At 46.2% G+C, this 26,606-nt stretch overlaps 1 protein-coding gene across 1 annotated transcript in view; it reads right to left on the reverse strand.

The window, feature by feature from the left end:
- The window catches only part of LOC116517380 (ankyrin repeat and fibronectin type-III domain-containing protein 1-like), a 285,435-nt gene that overhangs the window by 32,529 nt on the left and 226,300 nt on the right, over positions 1–26,606 (reverse strand). Inside the window, exons 5-9 of the mRNA XM_032230288.1 lie at positions 13,820–14,021; positions 12,254–12,461; positions 9,414–9,608; positions 8,100–8,213; positions 7,210–7,307 (exon numbers count right to left, since the gene is read on the reverse strand). Coding sequence (XP_032086179.1) covers positions 7,210–7,307; positions 8,100–8,213; positions 9,414–9,608; positions 12,254–12,461; positions 13,820–14,021 — 817 coding nt within the window. The remainder of the gene's footprint in view (positions 1–7,209; positions 7,308–8,099; positions 8,214–9,413; positions 9,609–12,253; positions 12,462–13,819; positions 14,022–26,606) is intronic.

Raw genomic sequence — 26,606 nt, forward strand, 5'->3', positions numbered from 1 at the left:
CTCCACATCCTCCAGGGCCGACTCATAGGGCCCCTCACTGTCGGAGTCTGGTGGCAGTTTCAACGGCTCCTGCTGGGCCACAACAGTTCTGTAACCAATTTTTTTCTTGTGGACATTGCAGCTGCACAGAACTTTGCCACTGCATATGTTGTAGCCGGGTTTGTGTCCTGGAGGAGAAAACCTAGATAAAAATTGCCTGCACTCCCTGGCAATCTCTCTAATAAGGGGAGAATATGTGCAGACAAGTGGTGGGTTTCAAATTTTTTTAGAATCTCTTCTGTAGGTGTGGCTTGCTTTGTGGGAGTGGCTTGCTGGTCACATGACTGGGTGGGAGTGGCTTGCCAGCCATGTGACCGGGTGGGTGTGGCCAACTTGTAAAATGTTGTGAAACTCACTTAATAATGCTCTTGCTTAGCAACCAAAATGTTGGCTCAGAAACTCTGGCATTTGAAGCACGCAAGTCTTAAAGCTGTCAAGTTACAAGACCTTTGCACCCCTAACCCTTTAGGAAAAAAAAAACCCCAGCGGTGTTCAAACTTGACAGCTTTAAGACTTGTGGACTTCAACTCCCAGAATTCCTCCTCCAGTCATGTTGGCTCAGGAACTCTGGCATTGAAGTGTGCAAGTCTTAAAGCTGTCAAGTTACAAGACCCTTGCACCCCTAACCCTTTAGAAAAAAAGCCCCTAGGGGTGTTCAAACTCGACAGCTCTAGGACTTGTGGACTTCAACTCCCAGAATTCCTCCTCTCACTCTTCATCTTGATGATGTGTGGATGGGCGGGGGGGGGGGAGGGAGCTGGAACCGGTTCTAAACGGCACTGTAGATTTGTGGAACCTCTTCTATAGAAGAGGTTAGAACTGGCAGGAACCCACCCCTCCTGCAGACCTACAAGTTCTGTATAGTCACAGTGTAATGGCAGTTATAAGAGAACACCAATTGCAGAACCGGTTTGTATATGTGGTAAAGGAGAAGTGGAAGATATCTCACTTGTTCTATCACTTTAACAAGCAAGAAAGGTTGTAAAATGGTGGGGGGGGACTCACTTAAGAAAGTGAGGATATATGTTAAAATTATTAATATGAAGGATGTCTACTGAAATGAAATGACTAACACCATCAACATTAAAGGGAGCTCGCTCAGATGCTGAAATATACCATGTAAATGAGATGAAGAGAGTGGAAAAGAGAAGGGAGACAAGAGGAGGATGAGAGGGGTTAGGAGAGTGGGTAAGGGGGGAAGAGGAGAAGCAAAGGAAGGAATGGAAAGAGGAGAGAGGAGAAGGAGAGAGGAAGGGGAAGTAGAGAAGGAAGAAGGGGGGTAGGGAGGAGAAAGGGAGAAGAGGCAAGAAAGCGATGGATAAGGCATAAATATGGTGGATGGAAAACAGAAGAGCAAATGATAGTCTTTGGGGGGTTGATGGTAAGACAAATTGACATAATACTGAATAATACAAAATAGTGTTGGTTATGATGTAAGGGTATACATGTGGCTACTTGTATGAAAATTAAATAAAAAATAAAAAACGTATTTAAAAAAAAAAGAAATCTCTCTCTTCACAACAGAAATTTTGGGCTCAATCGAGGTCGTAAGTCGAGGACTACCTGTTGTTGCTTTAAGTTCCTGGAAGTTGCCAACTCGCAACCCGCAGACAGCAGATGGCAAAGTCTGATTTTTAAGGGCAAGGGCACAGAAAAACAGCTTAAAGCTGAATGCTGTTACCACCTCCTGTTGTATAACCTGGAGGGAGATTGAGATTGAGCCGAGGTGGCGCAGTGGTTAGGGTGCAGTACTGCAGGCCACTTCAGCCGACTGTTATCTGCAGTTCAGCGGTTCAAATCTCACCGGCTCAAGGTGGACTCAGCCTTCCATCCTTCCGAGGTGGGTGAAATGAGGACCCAGACTGTGGGGGCGATTTGCTGACTCAATTTGCTAAAAATCTGTAAACCGCTTAGAGAAGGCTGAAAGCCCTATGAAGCGGTATATAAGTCAAATAAATAAATAAATAAATAAATAAATAAATAAATAAATAAATAAATAAATAAATAAATAAATGAATGACAGGGCGGCTTCATTGGCTTTGCAGGAATGTGGGGAGGGGCAGCCCGAGACAGCTCAGCCCAGGGCCCTTCGGGATTGGGACAGCTTGTAAGCAGGGAGGAATGGGGTGGGGGCGCAGGATGGCCGAGAGAGGACAAGGAGTGAACATGAGGAGCGATGGAGCTCAGGCGGTGAGCAAGGACGACCCGCTCCTGATCCCTGAGCACGGAGAGTGGAGAGAAGGTGAGAACAGCGCAGGCTGACCAGGAAATTCCGCCCCTCTTCACAAGGCACACCTGGGGACTGAGATTTAAGGGGATGCTATGGGAAGGGGCGTTTATCAGGAACAAACGCTGAATGGGTAGAGTTTGGTGTGCTGGTAGTGACATTTGGAGTTTGCAGGATTGCTTGCTTCTTCCTGAATTCATGGACTCAGTACCTTCTTCTCTACTTTATGGAGTCCTTGTTTGTTCCTAGGTTCATGGATTCCTTTCCCTCTTCATTTTTTTTGCTGGACTGGGCCCAGCCAGAAGCTGCTGTCTCTCTCTGTGCGCGCACACTTTGCTCTGGGACTTGCCAAGAACGTGGGAGCATGGGGGTGGGGGAAAACTTGGGAGCATTAAAAGGGAGCTTGAACTCTCGGCCTGGCTGTGTGACCTCCGTGCCTTATTTGATTGACACCCTGCCTTTCTGCTCCGACATCATATTTGGATCGATAGATTTGACATCCCCCCAAAAAAAGAACTCTGGGAATGAAAATTGGCTGATCCCACTTTTGCCAACTGTTAGAAGCAGCTTGGGATGACAGTTGGCAAAAGCTGGATCAGCCACCATTCCCACTTTTCATTCCCAGAGTTCGTTTTTTTCCCCACGGGCAGAGCTATCGCTCTGGTTTGGATGTCAAATCCATCGATCCATGTCGGAGCAGAAAGGCAGGGTGTCAGTCAAATAAACTTCGCTTCGGGATCGAACGGCTGCCGGCTGAAAGAAGCCAGCAGATCGATTTGTTTTGTTCCCTGGAGCCCGATGCTTTCCCAGTGGACAGCATGTGCCAAATTTAAGCTTCGAGGCTGGTTTGGCTGTTGCGCGATCTTGAAGTCCGGGCTGCATCCCCTGGCCTCATCCTTCCTTTTGCTCCCATGCTGTGTGCTCAGCAGCCAGGCTGGCTCCTGTTTTCCCCTTGGAAGCCATCCACCACAACAATGAGAGGGGACAACTGTGCCAGGAGTCCTGGCCGTTCCCAGCGAGATAAGAAAGGGGGGAGGGAAAGGGGAGGGGGGAGGGCTCAGCCGGCCTAGGATTCCATTGCCCCAAAGACAGGACTGGAGCCAGAGATTCTGCTTTCCAATTAGCTCTGGAGCTGGTGGAGAAGGCTGGACGAGAGCGGATATACATGGAGGGCAGATGGAAAGGAGAGCATTTTCCATTTTCCTATTTATTTAACATATGGCAAATACGTTATAAAGCACATCGCGATTGCGTTCTCAATAGGGTCGTGGTGGCTCAGGGGCTAAGACGCTGAGCTTGTCAATAAGAAAGGTCGGCAGTTCGGCGGTTCGAATCCCTAGCGCCGCGTAACAGAGTGAGCTCCCGTTACTTGTCCCAGCTTCTGCCAACCTAGTAGTTCGAAAGCACGTAAAAAATGCAAGTAAAAAAATAGGGGCCACCTTTGGTGGGAAGGGAACAGCGTTCCATGAGCCTTCGCTGGCATGGTGGCCACATGACCACGGAGACGTCTTCAGACAGCGCTGGTTCTTCGGCTTTGAAATGGAGATGAGCACCACCCCGTAGAGTCGGGAACGAGTAGTACAGATGTGCGAGGGGAACCTTTAATTTTAATTACATTCTCAACGAGCAAACAGGAAACTATTTACCCTGTTTACAAGTCCAAAGGCTGTTTTTATATACAGGTCGTCCTCTAAGTACAAACATCACGGAGCCCAAAATTCATGCTGCTGAGCGAGACATTAGCTAAGCGTGTTTTGCTCCATTTTACAATCTTTCTGGCCACAGTTGTTAAGTGAATCATTGCCATTGTTATGTTTGTAACCCGGTCCTTAAGTGAACCGGGCTTCCCCATTGACTCTCGAGGGTTGACACGGTTTTGTCATGCGGCTGAGTGACGTCATCACATCAGACAACATGACACTGTCATGTTTTCAACCGTCATGGCAAACTGTGGCTTAAAAGGCAGTCTGGCACGAACACAAATAGTTTTAATTCAGCTCTAGGTTTATTCTCTTTTTCTCTCCCCCCCCCCCCGCCCTCTCTCCTGCTCACTGAAACTGAACCCAGGGATGCTAGAAAGCATTGAGGCTTCGGGAAGGCTGATAAAATACAGGTAATCCTTGTTGTGGCCCACCAGTGGGGCTGGCAGTAGATTCCAACAGTGAGGAGGTTGGGGAGGAAGATGGGCCAGTCGTGGAGTCTGGGGAAGGCTCTGATGTGGGCTCTGTGTCAGAGGCAGAGAGGGGACCATGGCCGTATGCTAGTTATCAGCTGCCTCCAGAGTCAGACATCAGTGAGGCAGATGGAGCCTATTCCCAGTGTGCGCATGCGCAGAGCTGCCAGATGAAGAGAACGGCTAAAGAACAGGGGTTGACTTAGGAGTAAGCCACAGGTGGATGATGAATGGCCCCTCCCAGAGGAAATAAAAGAGGAGCGAAAGGGGAGTGGAGTTTGCAGGAGACAATTAGTTCCCTTCATTGGTTCTAGACTCTCCAAGACTCCTTGCCAAGTTCTGCAGATATCGGCCTGGCAGCTCTCCAAGCCAGATAAGGTCTGTGACTGTAAATCCTCCCTTGAAAGACTTTGCTGGATGTGAATGAACAGAATTAACAGTCAATTAATAAAAGGGTTTTTTGTCAGGACAAGGGCTTCCTGCTCTCGGGAAGCCTCGCTCAGAACAATCTTTGACTTATGACTGTGATTGAGTGAGTCCAAACTTTTTGTTGCTAAGTGAGACATTTGTTAAGGGACCCCGCCTTGAGTCACCGTTTGTGAGTAGGCAGCAATATAAAATTTCCAAATAATTAAATAAATGGGTTTTGCCTCATTTTGCCACCTTTCTTGCTTCAGCTTGTTAAGTGAATCACCACAGTTGTTAAGTTAGCAAATCTGGTTTCCCTGAGGACTTTGTTGTCGGGAAGTCACCAAAGGGGATCTACATTACCCCGGGACACTGCAACCGTCGTAAACATGAGTCAGTTGCCCAGTGTCTGAATTTTGATCGTGAAGATGCTGCACCAATTGTGAGTGTCATAATTCACTTTTTTTCAGTGTGGCAAGTCACTTTTTTCAGTGCTGTTGTAACTTCGGTCACTAAGTGAACTGTTGTAACTTGAGGACTACCTGTCTGCAGGACGTTTCCCCTGAAAGGGAAGGAGTTTTGGGAGATTTACTGCGCATTTACAGCAGTGAGGAAAATGTTTAGCATCATTGACACCTCAATGTCAACGCACTTGAGATGATTAGGGGACTGGAGGCTAAAACATACAAAAAATGCTTGCTGGAATTGGGTATATCTAGTTTATTGAAAAGAAGGACCAGGGGAGACAGGATAACAGTGTTCCAATATCTCAGGGGTTGCTACAAGGAAGAGGGAGTCATGCTATTCTCCAAAGCACCTGAGAGCAGAACAAGAAGCAATGGGTGGAAACTAATCAAGGCATGAACCCACCTAGAAGGAGAAATTTCCTGACAGTTAAAACAATTAATCAGTGGAACAACTCGCCTCCAGAAGCTGTGGGTGCTCCAGTACTGAAGGTTTTTAAGAAGAGATTGGGCTGGACAATAAAATATATGAAGAACGGTTGCAGGAACTGGGTATGTCTAGTTTAATGGAAAGAAGAACTAGGGGAGACACGATAGCCATCTTCCAATATCTCAGGGGTTGCCACAAAGAAGAGGGAATCAAGCTATTCTCCAAGGCAACTGAGGGTAGAACAAGAAGCAATGGGTGGAAACTAATCAAGGAGAGAAGCAACTTAGGACTAAGGAGAAATTTCCTGACAGTGAGAACAATTAACCAGTGGAACAACTTGCCTCCAGAACTTGTGAATGCCCCAACACTGGAAGTTTTTAAGAAGAGATTGTATAACCATTTGTCTGAAGTGGTATAGGATTTCTTACCTAACCGGGGGGTTGGACTAGAAAACCTCTAAGGTTCCTTCCAACTCTGTTGTTATATTCTATTCTATTAGCAGCTGTTCTAAGGGAGTCCTCGATTCACGACTGTTTGATGTTACAATAGCACTGGAAAAAAGGTGATTTATGACTGGTCCTCACACTTTATTTCTATCCCAACTTACTATTATTTTTTCTGTTGCCACAAGGAAGAGGGAGTCATGCTATTCACCAAAGCACCTGAAGGTAGGACAAGAAGCAATGGGTGGGAACTAATCAAGGAGAGAAGCAACTCAGAACTAAGGAGAAATTTCCTGACAGTGAGAACAACTTAATCAGTGGAACAACTTGCCTTTAAGTTTTTAATGCTCCAACACTGGAAGTTTTTAATAACATCTTGGATAACCATTTGTCTGAAGTGGTGTAGGGTTTCCTGCCTAAGCAGGGGGTTGGACTAGAAGACCTCCAAGGCCCCTTCCAACTCTGCTATTCTAACGAAGCACTTACCTGACATGGCATGATAACACAACCTGGTATTTCAAGTCTAGAATGTAACAAAGAGCACAATTCATCTCCTTCTAGCCTTGCAAATTACATAAATTGCCACCACAATTTTGTATCAGATCTGAAAATGGGCACCTTTGGTGCCAGTAACTACACTCCCATTGCAAGAGGTGTGTATGAAAATATACCCGTCCTTCAAATGGGTGCGTCGTTGTTTTTAACCCAAAACCGACTGAAAACATTTGGGAAATCTTTGGCCTGCCTGCTGTTTGGGTGGGCAGAAGGTCAGGGTGGAGAGATCTTAGCGCAGTGTTTCTCAACCTTGGCAACTTGAAGATGTCCGGACTTCAACTGCCAGAATTCCCCAGCCAGCATTCGCTGGCTGGGGAATTCTGGGAGTTGAAGTCCAGACATCTTCAAGTTGCTAAGGTTGAGAAACACTGTCTTAGCGCCTTTGGAGTGAGAAAAGGTTGGGGTCGTTTGGGGTCAAGCCCTGAAGTAGCCTGAAGGTTCCACACACCCGCAAAGGGACACACACTCACCGAGACAAGGCCGTGGATGGAGATCTGGAGTTTTTTCAGCTTGTCAATCACCATTTCGCCCAGCGGTGGGGAAAAAGTGGGTGAGCAGCTCCACTCAACTGCAATGACAAGAAGAAACCAACCCTTACTTGGCCAGTAATTAAGAAAGCCGGTTTGATCTAGCGGTTGTAGGACCGGGCTAGAAACCAGGAGACGGGGAGTTTTAGTCCTATCTTAGACATGAAAGCTGGCTAGGCGACTTTACACTGATCACCAGGAGACTGTGACTTCTAGTCCTGCCCTAAGCAGGAAAGCCAGATAGATGACTTTGAGCCAATCATTAGGAGTTGGTGAGTTCTAGTGCTGCATTAGGCATAAAAGGCAGCTTGGTGACTTTGGGCCAATCACTAGGAGTTGGTGAGTTCTAGTGCTGCATTAGGCATAAAAGCAAGCTGGGTGAATTTGGGCCAATCACTAGGAGATGATAAGTTCTAGTCCTGCCCTAAGCAGAAAAGCCAGCTGGGTGACTTTGGGCCAATCACTAGGAGACGGTGAGTTCTAGTCCTGCCTTAGGCGTGAAAGCTAACTGGGTGACTTTGAGCCAATCACCAAGAGATGATAAATTCTAGTCCCGCCCTAGGCATAAAAGCCAGCTGGATGACTTTGGGCCAATCACTCGGAGACGGTGAGTTCTAGTCCTGCCTTAGGCATGAAAGCCAACTGGGTGACTTTGGGCCAATCACTAGGAGACAGTGAATTCTAGTCCCTCCCAAGGCATGAAAAGCAGGCTGGGTGACTTTGGGCCAATCACTAGGAGATGGTGAATTCTAGTGATGCATCGCCAGGAGATTTCAAGTTTCCTGCTTGGAAAATTTTGTTCACTGCTGTTGATGTAACACCCGGAAGCTTACCTTTGTATTTGGTGACAATCGCTGAATTGACGCTTAAAGGCTCCTGAAATGACACTTCGACAGAGGTGCTGCTGGCCACGGAAAGGTGTACGTTTGTAGGTGGATCTGGGACTCCTGCAATGGGGCGGAAGAATACAGCACAGATATCAGGAAAACGGGCCCAGCTGTACCCAAGGAACATTGCTTTAATCAAAGGCAAATTTAAGAGCCTGGCTGTTACTCACAGTCAAAATGAAACAAAAATTTTGTAAAGGAAACTGTAGAGAGGAAGATAAGCTTGATAAGAGATTCAAGTGGTCCTTGACTTACAACCATTTGTTTGACGTTACAACGGCCCTGAAAATAGCAACTTACAACCAGTTCTTACACTCATCATAGCATCACCATGGGCATGTGATCAAGAATTTGGCACTTGGAAATTGCCATGTGCTTATGATGGTTGCAATGTCTCCCAAGATCATGGCATCAGTGGTGGGATCCTGCCAGTTTAACAACCTGTTCGGTGATTGCGTGCTTCGCGCCCGCCTGCCTGCACCTGACGCGTGCTCCGTGCACGTCAGCAGTTTTAACAAAACTTGCTGTCAGGCCTGTAGTTATGTTCCTTTTAGGATCTTTGGCCTGCCACACTTTCTATTATTTCACTATGCTGTTTCATTAGTGTAGTAATTGGGATGGGGGAATAGAAAGGAGTAGAATTGTGGAATGTGTTGTTGTCATTCCTTTCTAGAAGCCCAAGATCATCTTTTGTCTCCGCACCTCTGCACCTGACCGGAACCAGCTGGGTGGAGATGCCAGCGTGGCCAAAGAAGATTGGATCATGTGATGGATTTATGGGTGTGGGGATAAGATCATGAACTTTCAACTGGGTGGAATCCCAGGAAGTTTTCAGAATTGGGATAATGTCAGCGTTCCAAATATCATGCAGAATTAAATCAGAGTCCAAGGCAGAGCTATCCTTAAAGTTCCAATTTAATAAGTCAGACATGTTGGCACATCTGTGGAAAATCCCAATTCTGAAAGCTTCCTGGGATTCCACCCAGCTGAAAGTTCCTGATCTTATCCCACAGACCTGTGTGCAGAAGTAGCCTGGAGTACTGCTTTCTAACCATTGTGCCACCAGGGATTCTTCAGGTCACCATGGCTCCTTGTAGATAGGTAAGTTTATTTGTTTGTTTATCAAGTATACACCTCCCATCTTAACGTCCCATCTCTCTTATACAGGGATTGCATATTTCTTCCAGTATTCCAATAGATCAAAATTCCCGATCTTTCGGCATGGCGGCGTAGAGGGCCCGGTTTTCCCCAGAGACTCACGTGCGTGCTCAAACCCGGCATTCATGCGCTTGTATAGCCGATATCGCCATTCCCAGGCCTTCAGCTGTTTCTCTTTCTCGGAACTTTCCGCGTTGGGCACCTCGTTTACCACCTGCGCGCTGAGGTCGTTCACCCGCTGTTCGGCTTCCCGAACCAGGGTTGCCAAGTGCAAAGACCGACTCTCCAGGCTTACGACTTGGGAGAAAGAGAAAAAAAAGAGGACGAAAATATTAAAAGGCGGGGGGAGAAAGAAGGATCCTCTCTACATATCGGAAAGGATTCTCTTATGGCTTTAGACCAGGGTTTCGCAACCTTGGCCAACACAGCTGGCTGGGGAATTCTGGAAACTGAAGTCCACACATCTTAAAATGGCCATGGTTGAGAAACCTTGCTTTTGTTGTTGTTGTTAGTTGCGAATTCGTGTCCAACCTATCGCGACCCCATGGACAATGTTCCTCCAGGCCTTCTTGTCCTCTATCATCCTCTGGAGTTCATTTAAGCTCATGCCTACTGCTTCGGTGACTTCATCCAGCCACCTCCTTCTCTGTCCTCCCCTTCTTCTTTTGCCTTCAATCCTTCCCAGCATGAATGAGATGAAACTCATATTTGAGTTTCCTCTTCAGGATCTGGCCTTTTAAAGAGCAGTCAGAGGTTGGGGAGGAACATGGACCAGTCCTGGAGTCTGGGGAAGGCTCTCATGAGGATCTGTGTCGGAGGCAGAGAGGGGGCCAGGACCGTCTGCCAGTTATCAGCTGCCTTCAGAGTCAGACATCAGTGAGGCAGAGGAACAGCTGGAGCCTGTTCCCAGTGAGCGCATGCAGAGTTTCCAGACGAAGGTCAGCTAAAGAACAGGGGTCGACTTGGGGAAGTAAAGGCCACAGGTGGATGATGAATGGCCCCTCCCAGAGGAAATAAAAGAGGAGCAAAAGGGGAGTGGAGTTTGCAGGAGACCATTAGTTCGCTTAATTGGTTTGTGACTCTCCGAGACTCCTTGTCGAGTTTTACAGATATGGGCCTAGCAGCTCTCCAAGCCAGATAAGGTCTGTGACTGTAAATCCTCCCTCGAAAGACTTTGCTGGATGTGAATGAGCAGAATTCACAGGAAATTAATAAAAGGGGTTTTTGTCGGGACAAAAAGTTTGCTTCATGCTCTTGGGAAGCCTCGGTCAGAACATCTATAGCTGCACGCAGGGCCCACATTCCAATCCGCTCCGGCTGAAGGGGGCTTAGCCTCCGTGTATTGAGGTTTGCCAACATCAGCATGTGGAACCTCACTTGGGCATTGGCCGAAGCGTATCAAGGTAGGAACACATGTCCCGTCACACGAGAGGTGGCTAGCCTTGGTTTTTATTGCCTTTTTTTTTTAACAGTCGGGTATAGGAAAAGTGCTAAATGGCCCACGACTAACGTCTTTGCAACCAGTCTGTGTGAGGTACCTGCCCCCTTGCTCAACCTTCACGAACAAGAGGAGAAAGACCCCCATTGAGGTTTTTCAAGACGGGTGTTTTATTCCGCGGAATCTCTTCGTTTGCCTGACAGGCAAGGATAGAAAAGAAAAGTCACACCTCGAGGTCCTTTCGCTCTTCTCCCATTATTACCTATGCTTGACAGCTAGGCCCCTGCGTACTCTCTCCCTGGGCCACCCAGCAAGAAGAGGTGTCAAGGGTTGCATCCCGCACAACCTCTTTTAGAGTGTGTGTGTGTGTGTGTGTGTGTACAAGAACTTGAGGCACAATGTCACACTGCCAGGACAGGAAGGCTACGGAGCGCTTATTCAAAGTCACGCCTCCTCCTGTCCCCATTCAGAGGAAGGCTTTTAGGGAAGAAAAGGCAATCTGCCCCTGACCCTCATTGTGAGACCCTCGTTTCCTCACTCACAAATAACCAGCTGAAAATTTCCCTGCCTGCTCTAAGGCAGAAATCTGAAGGAAGACAAACAGCCAGAATGCAGAATGAGACGGTAAACAGAGTTGGAAGGAATGTTAGTGGTCTTCTAGTCAACTCTCAAGGAATAGTCAGATTCTTCCTTTTCTTTAATTGCAAGTGTGAATCTGTTCATTTCTGCACATTCTCATATTTTTCTTAATCACGTTCTCCTCCCGTAGGGATCTTTTCGCTTTTCCAATGTTGTGCAAATGCAATTCTAGCTGCAGTTATTACACGGATAATCAAATATATATTTTCTTTACTATACGTGTCTGCTAGAATCCCCAACAAGAACAAGAATTTAAAGTCAATACATTATTGTATCATCTTCTCCAACCACATACAGATTTTGTTAAAATATCCATGACTGGGAGAGACACGGGAACAAGGTCAGCCAGTGAATAGGCACAGCAACTAAGTCAGCTAATGGGAGCTTAAACAGACTTGAGTCTGTGCAGAGAATTGAAACAGAAACTTAAGCAGTCTACTGCTCTGAAAAGTAAACTAGCAATCTGTCTGGGCTTGTCTGCTGATATGAAACTAACTGCTTGTGTTTGCCTATAACTTTCCTGCCTCGTGTTTACTTGGAAGAACCACCTGTTGGTATTGTACATTTATTCATCTATTCTTATATATATAAAGAAATTAAGGAATCCAGCTGAATCAGTTATCTGTATGTGCTTTCTGGATTGGAATTTGTGCTACAAACTCTGGCAGATTTTTGTCCAATAACCCCCTCCCTTCTAGTATTGATGATGTACTAGATGATATTTGGGTAATGAAACATCTGCAGGAAAACAACCAAGCTCAGAGAGCACCAAGGACTCCTCATTTCAACCCTGAGCTTCAAATAGTCTCCATTGTTACTATGAGAAAGAGCGCGGAAGAGGGCAAGGATCATGTTTCTGACTTACAGTGAGGACTTTCCTTGCCTCCAGCCAACAAGAGGGTCTTGGCAATGGGCGAGTTGTTGGTCATGATGGCGATATCTAGCGGCAGGAGACCTTCACTGTTAGGAGTATTAAGATCCAGCTCCTCCACACTGTATTGCTTCAGCAGCTCTTGCACCTTATCGAGATCTTGCAACTCAACAGCCTCAAATAGAGCAGCGTTGCCTTGAAACTGTAGAGTGGAACAAAGTCACACCATTCTGTTAGATCTGAACATCGTCTGGCAAACCTTACCTTCTTTTTAAGCATACACATCTACATTCCCAGGGATGGGGAGAAGGGAGAGGGCATCATTCTCTTCCAAAGCCAGCTCTTCCGGAGTCACTTCCTCGCTTGCAATTCACCCTACAGGAGTGGCCAAAATTGTGGAAACCTTTTGGGAAAAGTGTACCGTATTTTTTGGAGTATAAGATGCACCGGAGTATAAAACGCGCCAAGATTTTGAAGAGGCAAATAAAAAAAGCTTTTTCACTCTGCAGACTTCCCCAAAATGGCCCATTTTTTGTGAAAACGGGGCCATTTTTCATCAAAAAATGGGCATGTATAGCCTTTAGGAGGCTTATAGAGTGCTCCTGGGGGCTGGGGGGGGGGATGAGCAAAAATGGCTGGTTTTTCACTCATTTCTGCCCTCCCCAGCCCCCAGGAGCACTCTGAAAGCCTCCTAAAGGCTATGCACAGCCATTTTGGTGAAGGGGGCAGGGTTTCGGGAGGCAAAAAAATGCTGTATTCAGTGTATAAGACGCACCCAGATTTTCAGCCTCTTTTTTGAGGGAAAAAGATGCATCTTATACTCCAAAAATATGGTATTTTCTAAAAACTAGCTACCATGTTTTTCAGACTATAAGACACACCAGTATATAAGAGTACCAGCAGTACTCTGCAGGCTTCAACAGGGCTGGGGGAAGGCAAAAATGCCTCTGTTTTTGGAAAAAAGGGATGTGGCAGTGGGGCTTCGGGAGGCCAAAAATGGTTGTATTCGGTGTATAAGGCCCACCAACATTTCCACGCTCTTTTAGGGGTGGAGGTGCATTTAACCACTGCGAGCCGAGGTGGCACAGTGGTTAAATGCAGCACTGCAGGCTACTTCAGCTGACTGCAGTTCTGCAGTTCGGCTGTTCAAATCTCACTGGCTCAGGGTTGACTCAGCCTTCCATCCTTCCGAGGTGGGTAAAATGAGGACGCGGATTGTTGTTGGGGGCAATATGCTGACTCTGTAAACCGCTTAGAGAGGGCTGAAAGCCCTATGAAGCGGCATATAAGTCTAACTGCTATTGCTATTGCAATTATACTCTGAAAAATACTGTAATAAAACCACGTTTTTTAGTAGTACGATAAAATTACATATCAATGGAAAGATAATTTAATCAAGAATGTAATGCAATAACTTTTATGAAGGAGGAGGAGGAGGAGTGGGAGGAGGAGGAGGAGGAGGAGGAGGAGGAGGAGGAGGAGGAGGAGGAGGAAGAAGAAGCAGCTCTTCTAAAACTCCACTGAGCTACTCACTCAGACCAGATAGGAAAATCTATTTACCAGGTAGGATTTTCGCTGTTTCTCCTTTTCAGCTTTTCCGCCTAGGTTTCCTTCATCAAATGACATGTAGTTAACTCTGAATTTTCCCGAGAGATTGCGATAAAGCCTCTTAGCGGCATTTGGGGATGATGGTCCCGGCTGCTTTCGAGCATGGGCCAACTGTAGATCTCTTAGTTGCTGGGTCATTTTTGGTGAGGAAGACCTAAAGATCAACAACAACAACAAAGGGAGAATGCTAAATTAAATATCTAAAAAAAAACGACAGCCACAAGTTGCAGATGAAAGTTGCTAAAGTTTGTTAGCACAAAGTAGATTTGTTGGCTTGTTAGCAGAATGGTCCTCCAGATGAATAAATGCTTTGCCAACTCAAAGTTTTGCTACAGCGTTAGATGAAATCTGTTACCCCAACATAGCATTTTAAGAGTTCTGAATATTTTTAGGTTTCGCTTATGTCCACCAGTGCAAAAGGCGTGTATTTTATTGTCAGTTATACAATGGACAAAGTATCTAGTATGGCATTTTAAAATACATGTATCTCGTGAAATGTCTCTGATTTTAATTTTAATTTTAATGCCTTTTTACAAGGGTAAAACCTATCCTCCATACTTACAGTCAAGATTGTACTCCGTAAGTCCCTTAACTAGTTAAAACATGTAATTAAAATAGCTTCTAAATGAAAATTTAGGATTGCGTGTAAACCATAAAAATAAGAAATTAGAATAGACAAAAAGACAAATTTGGTAATAAGGTTAACATAGAATTTCATATCAGAAGTAGGTCTTAAAGCTATTGCCTTTGCTAAATTTTCCTTCCTTCCTTCCTCTTTCTTTCGCTCTTTCTCTTTCTCTTCCTTCCTTCCTCCCTCTTCCTTCCTTCCTTCCTTCCTTCCTTCCTTCCTTCCTTCCTTCCTTCCTTCCTTCTTCCTCAAGCATACTGTATGCACACCAGTTTGGTGTACCAGTTTTATATACCAGTATATAAGTCTAAGTGCTAATGCCCTCCCTTCCTTCCTTCCTTCCTTCCTTCCTTCCTTCCTTCCTTCCTTCCTTCCTTCCTTCCTTCCTTCTTCTTTCCTCCCTCCCTCTTTCTTTCTCTCTTTCTCTTTCTCACGCTTCCTTCCTTCCTTCTTCCTCAAGCATACTGTATGCACACCAGTTTGGTGTACCAGTTAATGACACCATTCTAGAAACTGGGAGCCGGGGTGTTCTTATCCTGTCTTAAGCATACAGACAACTGGATGACCCGGAGCCAGTCCCTCTCTGCTAGCCCTAGAAAGAAGACAAGGACAAACTACTAAATCTTTGTTTCAACTCTTTGCTTGGGTTCCTACCCTGCCCAACGTTAATGTTGCAAGCACCAGATAGTCACAACACATGTAAGTTGGGTGGCAATATAAATTTGTTTCATAAAGAAATAATTGAATAAATCTTACTCTGAAAACTACAGGGACCTATTCTGGCAGAGTCAAGATGGAGTTGAAGGATGTGTGTGTATGTGTATATACATACACACACAGTCTTCTCCAGCACCAGAGTTCAAAGGCCTCCATTCTTTGGTGCTCAGCCTTTCTTATGGTCCCACCTTCACAGCCATCGATTGCAACTGGGAAAACCATAAATCTTGACTAGACACCCTTGTGTTGGCAGGGTGATGTCTCTGCTTTTTAGGATGCTGTCTAGATTTGCCATAGCTTTCCTCCCCAGGAGCAAACCTCTTTTGATTTCTTGGCTGTAGTCCCCATCTGCAGTGATCTTGGAGCCCAGGAAAATAAAATCTGTCATTACCTCCATTTCTTCCCCATCTATTTGCCAGGAATTGAGAGGGCCTGATGCCATGATCTTAGTTTTCTTAATGTTGAGTTTCAAGCCAACTTTTGCACTCTCCTCCTTCACCTGCATCAAGAGGCTCTTTCGTTCCTCTTCACTTTCTGCCATTAGACTGGTGTATATGTATATGTGTGTGTGTACACACGTACACACACACACACACACACACACACACACACACACACACACACACCAATTGGATCAAATGTAATCAAACCAAACAGACACCCAAACACTATGGAAACAAGACAAGATTTATAACCTGAACACTGCATCAGGGTTTGTAACATGAATACAAATAATATTAATTATTTTTAATTAAAAATTATGTAAAAAATAAAAAGTGCTACTGCCTTATTTTTTTTCCTGGGAAGGCCTGTAAAATGACAGTGAATTTAAACGTCTCTTCCTTTTGCATCATGCTAAAGAAGCATCTTTTTTTAAAAAAAACCCACAGTCCTGATGTTTAGAGACAAGCCCTGCAAAAGGTATTAAGGGAACCACGACCGCAATTGTTCATGATTGCAGCGATTTTATCTGAGGCAACGTGCAATGAATTACATTATTTTGCTTGGTTTTTTTCTTTTTTTAATGAGCTTTGAAACACAGCCGTCTCTTTAGTCTCCTTCTAGGCATTTTTTCTAGATGGGAATGGATGGCAGAAGATTAACCTGTCTCCCTTAAAAGTAAAATGCACCTGTGTTTCAGGAAGGAATTAATTATTTTGTACCCGTGCCAAGGGGTGGGACTGGGGCAAAACCTGGGTTTTCAGTCACGCAGTAGCTTAGGATTACGAAAACCGGATGGCTCCAGACTTAACCATCATCTGGGAGGCTATGAATGATTTGATCTGGCACCAAAGTTAATCGCCGAGCGATGCGTCTTGGTTTGGTCTCTGGTCCTTTGGCTGTGTGAACACAGCCAAGGCAGACAATGGAGGCAATTAGCGGCGAGGTTATCTGGGTGCGTATCAAGTGAAAATGGATGGAAAGAACTCCTCGGTGTGGGTTTGACAATGTCCTAAAGGAAGAGCTGCAAGGGGAACATTTGCAGACATCAGATAAGAGGTTGGGAACCAGTTCAGGAACGAAGGATGGGGAAAAAAAGAACGGGCGATTGTTCCCCATCAGCGGGCCCTGATGGGGAACCAGAATTTCCAGTGGCCCTACGAAGGGGTCTTGCCAAATTGTTGAAGGAAGGGCAGTCAAATGATATTGGAGAGACACTGTTGAGTCCGGAATGAATCAGAGGTATTATTCAGCAGGTTCTGACCAGTTCTGGAGAGATTTTGAGTAGTTTGGAGAACCGACAAAAACCACCTTTGGCTGGCTCCGCCCCCATCTATTCTCTGCCTCCTGAGTTCCAGCTGATTGGGAGGGAATGGAAATTTTACAGTATCCTCACGCCCACCAAGCCACGCAATGCCCACCAAGCCACGCCCACCAAGCTATGCCCACAGAACCACTAGTAAAAAAAATTGAATCCCACCACTGGAATGAATAGGAGAGGGGAGGAGAGGAATTGAATTGAATTTATTTCATTTATATGCCGCCCTTTTCCCCGAAGGGGACTCAGGGCGGCTCACAATCCAAGTCAAGGGAAGGGGTACAAATAAAGAATAAAAAAGCCGAACAAAACAATACACAATTTAAAAGCACACAACAGCCATACCATTTGAGGGGGGGGGGGCAAAAGCTCTTTAGCCCCAGGCCTGTCGGAATAGCCAGGTTTTAAGGGCTTAAGGAAGGATAGGATAGGATAGGATAGGATAGGAATAGGAACGGGAACAGGAATAGGAACAGAACAGTACAGCACAGTATAGAAAAGAAAAGAAGAATAGAAAAAAATAGCATGGCATGATATGGCACAGAATAGAATAGCATAGTATAGCATAGAAAAGAAAAGAATAGAAAAGAAATAGTATGGCATGGCATGGCACAGGATAGGATAGGATAGGATAGGATAGGATAGGATACAATACAATATAATATAATGGAATTAGAGTAAAATATGGAATGAAATAGGAATAGGATAGAGCAGAGCAGAGCAGAGCAGAACGGAATAGGATGAGTTAGAAGGGACCTTGGAGGTCTTCTAGTCCAACCCTCTGCTCAGACAGGAAACCCTACACCATTTCAGACAAATGGTGGTCCAATCTCTTCTTAAAAGCCTCCAGTGTTGGAGCTTCGGAGCAATGGTTCTTGTCTCAAGCTGCCAGGGCGCCAAAAGACTTTTCAACCAAGGTGCATTAGAAAGGAGGGAGAGGAGCAGCAACAGCACACAGAACGAATCATCTGCCTAGATCCAGGCAGCCCTCAACTTATGGCCACCATGGGGGGGCAGCCTGGATTTCTGCCACTAAGCAAGGCCGGTGTTCGGTGAGCTGCACCTCCTTTTCGGTTGTTTGCCGCCGTTGTTAAATGAATTGCGGCAGCTGTGAAGTCAAATCCCGCCGTCTGGCTTCCCTCGTCGGGCGTCAGTGCAGAGGGGTTGCAAATGGCGATTGTACGTCCCCAGGACACCGCAATGTACTACACAGAGGTAGTCTTCACCTTACAACTACAACTGACCCCCAATTTTCTGTTGCTAAACAAGACATGGCAGTTGCAGTCTCCCAGGCTCACACGATTCCCTTTTTGCGACCTTCTGACAAGCCAAATCAAAGGGTCAGCCAGATGTATTCATTCATTCATTCATTCAATTTATTTATTTTATATTGCGGCTTATTTGCCCATGGCAACTCAAGGTGGCTTACTTAAAACCACCTCAGGAAAAGGTAAAGGTTCCCCTTGCACATATGTCCCAGTCGTTCCTGACTTTAGGGGGCGGTGCTCATCTCCGTTTCAAAGCCGAAGAGCCAGCGCTGTCCGAAGACGTCTCCGTGGTCATGTGGCTGGCATGACTCAACGCCGAAGGCGCATGGAACGCTGTTCCCTTCCCACCAAAGGTGGCTCCTATTTTTCTACTTGCATTTTTTACATGCTTTCGAACTGCTAAGTTGGCAGAAGCTGGGTCAAGTAACGGGAGCTCACTCTGTTATGCGGCGCTAGGGATTCGAACCGCCAAACTGCCGACCTTTCTGACCGACAAGCTCAGTGTCTTAGCCACTCAGCCATCACATCTCTTAAAACCTCATTAAAGAACAATAAAAGTAATAAGAGAATCAGATACATTTATATAAGATTCACTTAACATCTGTGTTACTGATTTCACACTTGCGGTGATTCACTTAAACATCCGTGGAAAGAAAGGCTGTAAAATGGGGCTTAAACTCACTGAGCCAACCTCTCACTTAGCAGCAGCAATGGTTGGGCTCAATTGCGGTCGTAACCCGAAGACTGCCTGTACCAGGCGTGAACCTGGCTGTTTGCAGTTTCTTTAACCAACCAGGGTCTAAAAAACCAGGGTGAAGTTTCAGACCCTGGCAGAAGAAAGCTTGATTTTCCCAATTTTATTTTATTTGATGTCGTAAAATTGACCTGAGATGCTTGGAAATTACACGCTGCGCCTTTCTTATGAATGAAACCTCTTCTCCAGCCCCTTTGGTGACAGTTGGTATTTGCTGTGTCAAGGAAAGATATGAGAACAAGCATGCTCCCTGATGTGCTAAATACTAGCTGTCATCGGACCCGGGCATTGCTTGCCATGCGAAATGGGAAGGGTAGTATCATATCATGACAAAGTCTTTATTATATGAAAAGTCATTGTGGGCGCCAGACCTCTGGCACAGCCATGAAAAACATAATAATAATCTCTTTCTGTCTTCTTGCTCCCAGATCTTCGAAACTGCTTATCAGCCAGTCAAATCATGAACAATATGAAACAATCAGAAAACCACTGCCATCACCACAACAGAAATCACACCATCTAATTAAACAGTACACGCTGGAGGATAATGAACTCATAATGTCATTTGCTCATTGGTCTAGGTTGAGTGGGGGGTGGGGGGGTATGAGAACAGGGGTAGTTGGGAACCGGACCGACAGAAAAGTCACTGCCGTTGTTAAATGAATCAGAGTTAACAGATTAACAGAGTTGGAAGGGACCTTCTAGGTCAGTGGTGGCGAACATTTTTGTCATTGCATGCCGAAAGTGTGCGCGACCGTGACCCAGTGGTGGGTTGCTGTTACCGTCGCTACCGGTATGCTACTCAGGAGGCCGCGCGTCCTGTTCGTGCACTGTGCACGCATGTGCAATCCACTGCCCCTGTGATGCCCAACTGCTTGTTGGGGCTCGCGCAGGCGCCACATGCAGGTTGCTTTAAAAACATGTATAGAATGCGGGCAGGTGGGTGGGCCAAACGAGCCACCATACCGGTACGCTATCAGTTGCTCCCGCCTACTACCGGTACGATCGGACCGTACCGGATCCGCCGGAACCCACCACTGACGTACCCACACCCATAATGCAATGCACATGCAACTCCCCCCGTGTGCACCCTGCCTCCATGTCCATGCATGCATGACCCCTCCTGTGCTCCTCCACCCTCCGTGTGTGATTCCCTTCCACCACATTTTGGACCTAGCGGTCCTCCCTGAAGCATCCTGGGACCAAAAATTGGGCGGGGGTATGTGCAACATTCCCCCACCCTCACACGTGCATATGCATACACAACCCCCCTCTGCCTCCCCATGCATGTGTGCACGTCTCCCTCAAGTGGGGGATGCATGAGTGGTAGAGACCTGAAAATCAACTGGCCAGTGGGAGGCGCGCACAGGTATGGTGGAGCTGAACAGGGGCGGTGGCTCGCTGGCCTACAGAGAGGGCTCCCCTGCCATTTGTGGCCCGAGTGCTATAGCTTTGCCATCACGGTTCTAGGTCATCTAGTCCATCCCCCTGCCTAAGCCGGAGACTCCTACACCATTTCTGAGAGATGGCAGTCCGGTCTCTTCTTGAAAGCTTCCAGGGATGAACCTCCGAAGTCAATTTCATCATTAAGTGAATCTGGCTCTCCCCCACTGACTCTGCTTGTAGAAGCCAGCTGGGAAGGTGTCAAAGGTGAATCCCGTGACCCCAGGATCCTTCACAATGCTGCTTGCCATGATCCCGTGATCAGGATGCGACGGCTATTAGTGCGAAGACCAGTTGCACATCACCTTTTTTCACCATCATCGTGAGTCGAAGGCTACCGCTGTGTCTTCCTACGCATGTACGCCTTATTGCCTCTCTTTCTTGCACCCTCCATCCCGACAAACTATTTTCATTTTCTTGTTTTCGACTTTGTTACAAGTTAAAACGTTCGGTTTCTAGCAGACTTAAAGCTTACAGGAATTCCATCCGTGCCAGGAATAAGTTTCATTTGTTCCTCTGTATCCCTAATGATACTAGCAGAGGCCCCCTACTTAACCACAAGGCCAGCAGGAGCCAAGCAAACAGACAGTGGTGTGTGTGTGTGTGTGTGTGTGTGTAAAAGAGATGGAGATTTGGGCCGTCTACTGAAATAATAATCTTCGCATCGCTTCTTGTGGTCAATTGCAGTCAGCCTTCCATCTCTTTGTATCGGAGAATGCACGGGAAGACGTAGAGAACACAACGAGAAAGAAATCAATACCATGTAAAGCTTCTGTCCCATTCTTATCCTACCGTTAGTTCTTTGCGAGTCGAGATTAAAAGTCAAAGCATGCATTTGTTCTTCTCAGCTGTTCCGTCGAAGGCTGGGATTTATCTCCTTAGAGGCCGAACGGAAAGCTCCGAAAACCAGAGTTAAGCTATTTGTACTCACTGCATCATTGACCGAATGTCTTTTGTCTACCCGGTGTCTACACCAGATTAGTCCAAGTGGACCCTCCGATGCAGGGGAAAGCGTGTTTGGCTTCCGCTACCATGGTAACCCCTCACTTTGTTTGTAGCTACTTCTATAAATCACTACTATCGGTGAGGGTTCATGGTGGAGTCTCCCTAGAGATTCAAACAGCTCCCACCTTAAAGGTAAATGTTCCCCTCGCACATATGCGCTAGTCGTTCCCGACTCTAGGGGACGGTGCTCATCTCCGTTTCAAAGCCAAAGAGCCAGCGCTGTCCAAAGAAGTTTCCGTGGTAATGTGGCCAGCATAACTAAACACTGAAGGCGCATGGAATGCTGTTACCTCCCCACCAAAGGTGGTTCCTATTTTTCTACTAGCATTTTTACGTACTTTCGAACTGCTAGGTTGGCAGAAGCTGGACAAGGAACAGGAGTTCACTCCATAAAGCCACGCTGGGGATTCAAACCACCGAACTGCAGACCTTTCTGATCAACAAGCTCAGCATCTTAGCCACTGAGCCACCGCGTCCCTTTTACAGTTCCCACCTTAAAATCATGTAAAAAAAGATGTTGAGACTCTAGAAGAGGGGTGTCAAACTCGATTTCATTGAGGGCCACAACAGGGTTGTGTTTGACCTCGGGGAGTGGGGGGGCAGCTCGATGTCACTCATGTCGAGGGTGCCTGGGGTGGCCCGAATGCTTTACCAGCAAAAACGGGCTCCAAGCTCCGCTTTTGGCTACCACGACTCCTGCAACCATTTGTCAGCAAAAATGGAGCTCCGTTTTTTCTGGTAGAAGCACCGTGGGCCGGTACTTTGCTGTTTCCAAGACAGCCCCGCGGGCCAGATCTAAGTGCCCCGTGATACCCATGCTCTAGAGAGAGTGAAGAGCAACAAAGATGATTAGGGGACTGGAGGCTAAGACGTGTCAAGAACGGTTGCAGGAACTGGGTATGTCTAGTTTGATGAAAAGAAGGACCAGGCGAGACATGATAGCCGTGTTCCAATATTTGAGGGGCTCCCACAAAGAAGAGGAAGTCAAGCTATTCTCCAAAGCACCTGAAGGCAGAACAAGAAGCAACAGATGGAAACTAATCAAGGAGAGAAGCAACTTAGAACTAAGGAGAAATCTCCTAACGGCGAGAATAATTAATCAATGGAATGACTTTGCCTTCAGAAGTTGTGGGTTCTTCATCACTGGAGGTTTTCAAGAGAAGACTGGACAGCCACCTGTCTGAAATGGTATAGGGTTTCCTGCCTAAGCAGGGGGTTGGTACCAACTTATTCTTACAAAGCTTGGGATAGAGTCCAGGAAGTCCTCGACTTATAACCATCCATTTAATGACCGTTTGATGTTAGAATGGCACTGAAAAAAAGTGACTTACGGCCAGTCCTCACTCTTACAACTGCCACAGCATCCCAATGATCAAGTTCAGGTAAGGTCTACCTGTACCTAAGTAGATGATTAATTGGATAGATATGTAGATGCTCCTCGCTCGATCTCTTCCTCAGTTTTAATGCTTGGTTGAAAACTCCTTTAGCGCACTTGCAGCCTGATACAAAACCATTCTGGACTCGGCGGTGTTTCACAACTATTATTTGTTTGTCCTTCCTTCAACAATTTGGCTAGACACCTTCCTATAGACAAGGATATCCCGAAAAGCAGGTTCAGTACTCTGTTTCCATGAAAATAATCCCTCTTCAGATAATAAGCCAAATCGGGCTTTTGAGCGCATGTGCTAAAATAATCCCTCCCCTGAAAATAAGCCCTCCCTGAAAATATTGCAACACAGCAGCAGCCATGAGGTTATCACACTCGCCGCCTCCTACACCTCCAAAATAATAAGACCTCCCCCAAAATAAGGCCAAGTGCTTATTTCAGGTGTCAAAAGAAAATAAGACCCTGTCTTATTTTGGGGGAAGCATGGTAAATACCTTCTTCGCTCTTAGCGTGCCAATCATTCCCATTACAGCCCCAATGACCTCATCTTCCAATCCAGCCACACCATGTGGATTTGACTGAGCTGCATTTGTGGCAGCAATGGGGTGCCTTCCTCTTGGCAACTTCCTCCTGCTTCCCAGGCCAGCCTGCAGCTTTATTTACCATCAACAAAGCAGATATTTTAATTCAATATACTCTCGGCTGTTAGGACAGGAAATCACCCTGGCACTCTTTCTCCATCGTGAGCAGCAAACCTCCACACTCCAGGCCTTATCATTCGTTCCGCATGACGTTAAGCCGCCCAGCCACGCCGCTGTTCCAAACATCGGATGGCTGGCGAACTCTTTGGCAGGGATAACTGAACCCTGTCTTGTATTCATTGTCAGAATTCGAAGCCGGTCAAATGTTTGGAGGGATTAATGCTGTTTTCGTTGAGTTACTCAATGAATAGATGGGGGCGGGGCCTGAGTAAGTTGGTTCCCTGCCAACCCATTGATACCGTGTTTCCCCCCAAATAAGACTGGGTCTTATATTAATTTTTGCTCCAAAAAATGTATTAGGGCTTATTTTATAGTTAGATCTTATTTTCGGGGAAATACGATACTAAATGCATCCATCTGGCTGAAAATTTTAACTGGGGCTTATATTATGAGCATCCTGAAAAATCATGCTAGGTCTTATTTTTGGGAAACAGGGTACATTTCGAGCAGAGGAGTCCAACCTTGGTGATTTCTAAGACCTATGGACTTCCAACTGGTGGACCTCGATTCCCAGAATTCCGCAACCAGCAGAGCTAACTAAACTGTCTTGTATTCACGTTGGGAATTGGAAGCCTTGATTTTTTTTTTCAATGGGGTGTACAATTCGGTCAACAAAGTTCTGTTTTAGTTGAATTGATGGAACTGGGACTCAACGGAGTAGATTGGTCTCCTGCCAACTCATTGAATAGAATAGAATGACAGAGTTTTGAAGGGACCTTGGAGGTCTTCTAGTCCAACCCCCTGCCCAGGAAACCCTACACCCCATCAGACAAATGGTTATCCAACATCTTCTTAAAAACTTCCAGTGTTGGAGCATTCACAACTTCTGGAGGCAAGTTGTTCCATTGATGAATTGTTCCCACTGTCAGGAAATTTCTCCTCATTTCTAAGTTGCTTCTCTCCTTGATGAGTTTCCACCCATTGCTTCTTGTCCTGCCCTCAGTTGCTTTGGAGAATAGTTTGACTCCCTCTTCTTTGTGGCAACCCCTGAGATATTGGAACACTGCTATCATGTCTCCCCTGGTCCTTCTTTTCATTAAACTAGACATACCCAGTTCCTGCACCCATTCTTCATGTGTTTTAGCCAGTGGTGGGTTTCAAAAATTGTTGGAACCTACTCTGTGGGTGTGGCCTCCTTTGTGGGATTGGCTTGCCATCCATGTGACCGAATGGGAATGGCTTGCCGCCCATGTGACCGGATATGAAATTATGAATTAGTACTTAGGTCGGTCCAGGTAGCTATTCAGAAACTCTGGCATTGAAGCATGCAAGTCTTAAAGCTGTCAAATTACAAGATCCTTGCCAGTGGTGGGTTTCAAAAATTTTTGGAACCTCTTCTGTAGGTGTGGCCTGCTTTCCGAGTTCACTGGTGGAACCTCTTCTAAACGGTTCGGTAGATTTGACGAACCGGTTCTACCGAACTGGTGCAAACTGGTAGCAACCCACCTCTGGTTTTAGCCTCATTGATACATTTAGAGCAAGAGGTGTCCAACCTTGGTGACTTTAAGACCTGTGGTCTTCAATGTATGGACTTCAATGGCCAGAATTCTCCAGCCAGCAAGTCCATAGGTCTTAAAGTTGGCAAGGTTAAACACCCCTGATTTAGAGGTTAAGCTCCAAATTTTAGGGAGTTATGAGGTCAGGACAGATCAATAAGAGATGTGATCAGAAAGGAAGATTCTACTTTTAATAGGTAGGACAGAAGTGCCCATTTTGTGTCCTTAGTGAGGACAACCTGGCTGGTTGATTTCAGAAGACATCTCCTTCCCTTTCCCTGAAGTTTGATGAGTTTTATCCAATGCATTGCTCGCCATCAACCCTTAATTGCCGCTTTGTATTGAATATCGAAGCGAAGAAACATCTTCGCCAAACGTTCCTGCTACAGGAACACACAGTTCCCTTTCATTACGTTGCTTTTGTTTGGCTGAGTTCTTTTTTGTCTTCTTTTTTTTAAAAAATTAGTTGTGCTGTGGGTTCCCCTCACTCCCCCTCCCCCCTTGGCCCAGATAAGGCCAGAGAAGGACATTCTAAATATGGCTGGGTTTGAAAGTCCACACTGAAACCCGAATCGAGGCACCAGACTGACTGGAATCGGTGCAGCCCAGGGTTTATGAGGGACAGGCATTCCAGCCTCCAGTCGGAGAAATAGCCGGGCAGTTCGCCTCCCTTGCTGGAAAGAAAGAAGGAGAGAGAGACAGATAGAGAGCGAGAGCGAGAGGGAGAGGGAGAGAGAGGGAGGGAGAGAGAGGGAGAGAGAGGGAGGGAGGGGGAGAGAGAGACCAACAGAAAGAGAGAGGGAGGGAAGAAAGAAGGAGAGAAAGAGACAGATAGAGAGTAAGAGCAAGAGGGAGAGAGAGGGAGGGAGGGAGAAAGACTGACAGAGAGAGAGGGAGGGAAGAAGGAAGGAGAGAGGGAGACAGAGAGTGAGAGAGAGGGAAGGAAAGAAAGAAGGAAGGAAGGAGAGAGAGAAAGAGAAATATAGAGAGAAGGGGAGAGAGAGAAAGAGAGTGTGTGTGAGAGAGAGAGACCAACAGAGAGAGAGAGATCAACAGAGAGAGGGGAGGGAAGAAGGAAGGAGAGAAACAGATAGAGAGTGAGAGAGAGGGAAGGAAAGAAAGAAGGAAGGAAGGAGAGAGAGACAGAGAAAGATAGAGATAGGGAGAGAGAGAGAGAGAGACCGACAGAGAGAGAGAGACCGACAGAGAGAGAGGGAGGGAAGAAGGAAGGAGAAAGATAGACAGAGAGCAAGAGAGAGGGAAGGAAAGAAAGAAGGAAGGAAGGAGAGAGATAGAGAAAGATAGAGAAAGGGAGGGAAGGGATGAAGTAGAGAGACAGAGATGGAGGGAGGGAAGGAGGGGGGAGGAAGGTTCTTGAAAACCACCAGTGATGAAACATCCACAATTCCAGGAGTCAAGTTGTTCCATTGATTAATTTGTTCTCACCGTTAGGAAATTTCTCCTTATTTCTAGGTTGGATCTCTCTTTGATCAGCGTTCATCCATTGCTTCCCACGCCCCC

This window comes from Thamnophis elegans, chromosome 14 (genome assembly GCF_009769535.1).
Source record: "Thamnophis elegans isolate rThaEle1 chromosome 14, rThaEle1.pri, whole genome shotgun sequence".
Lineage (NCBI taxonomy): Eukaryota > Metazoa > Chordata > Lepidosauria > Squamata > Colubridae > Thamnophis > Thamnophis elegans.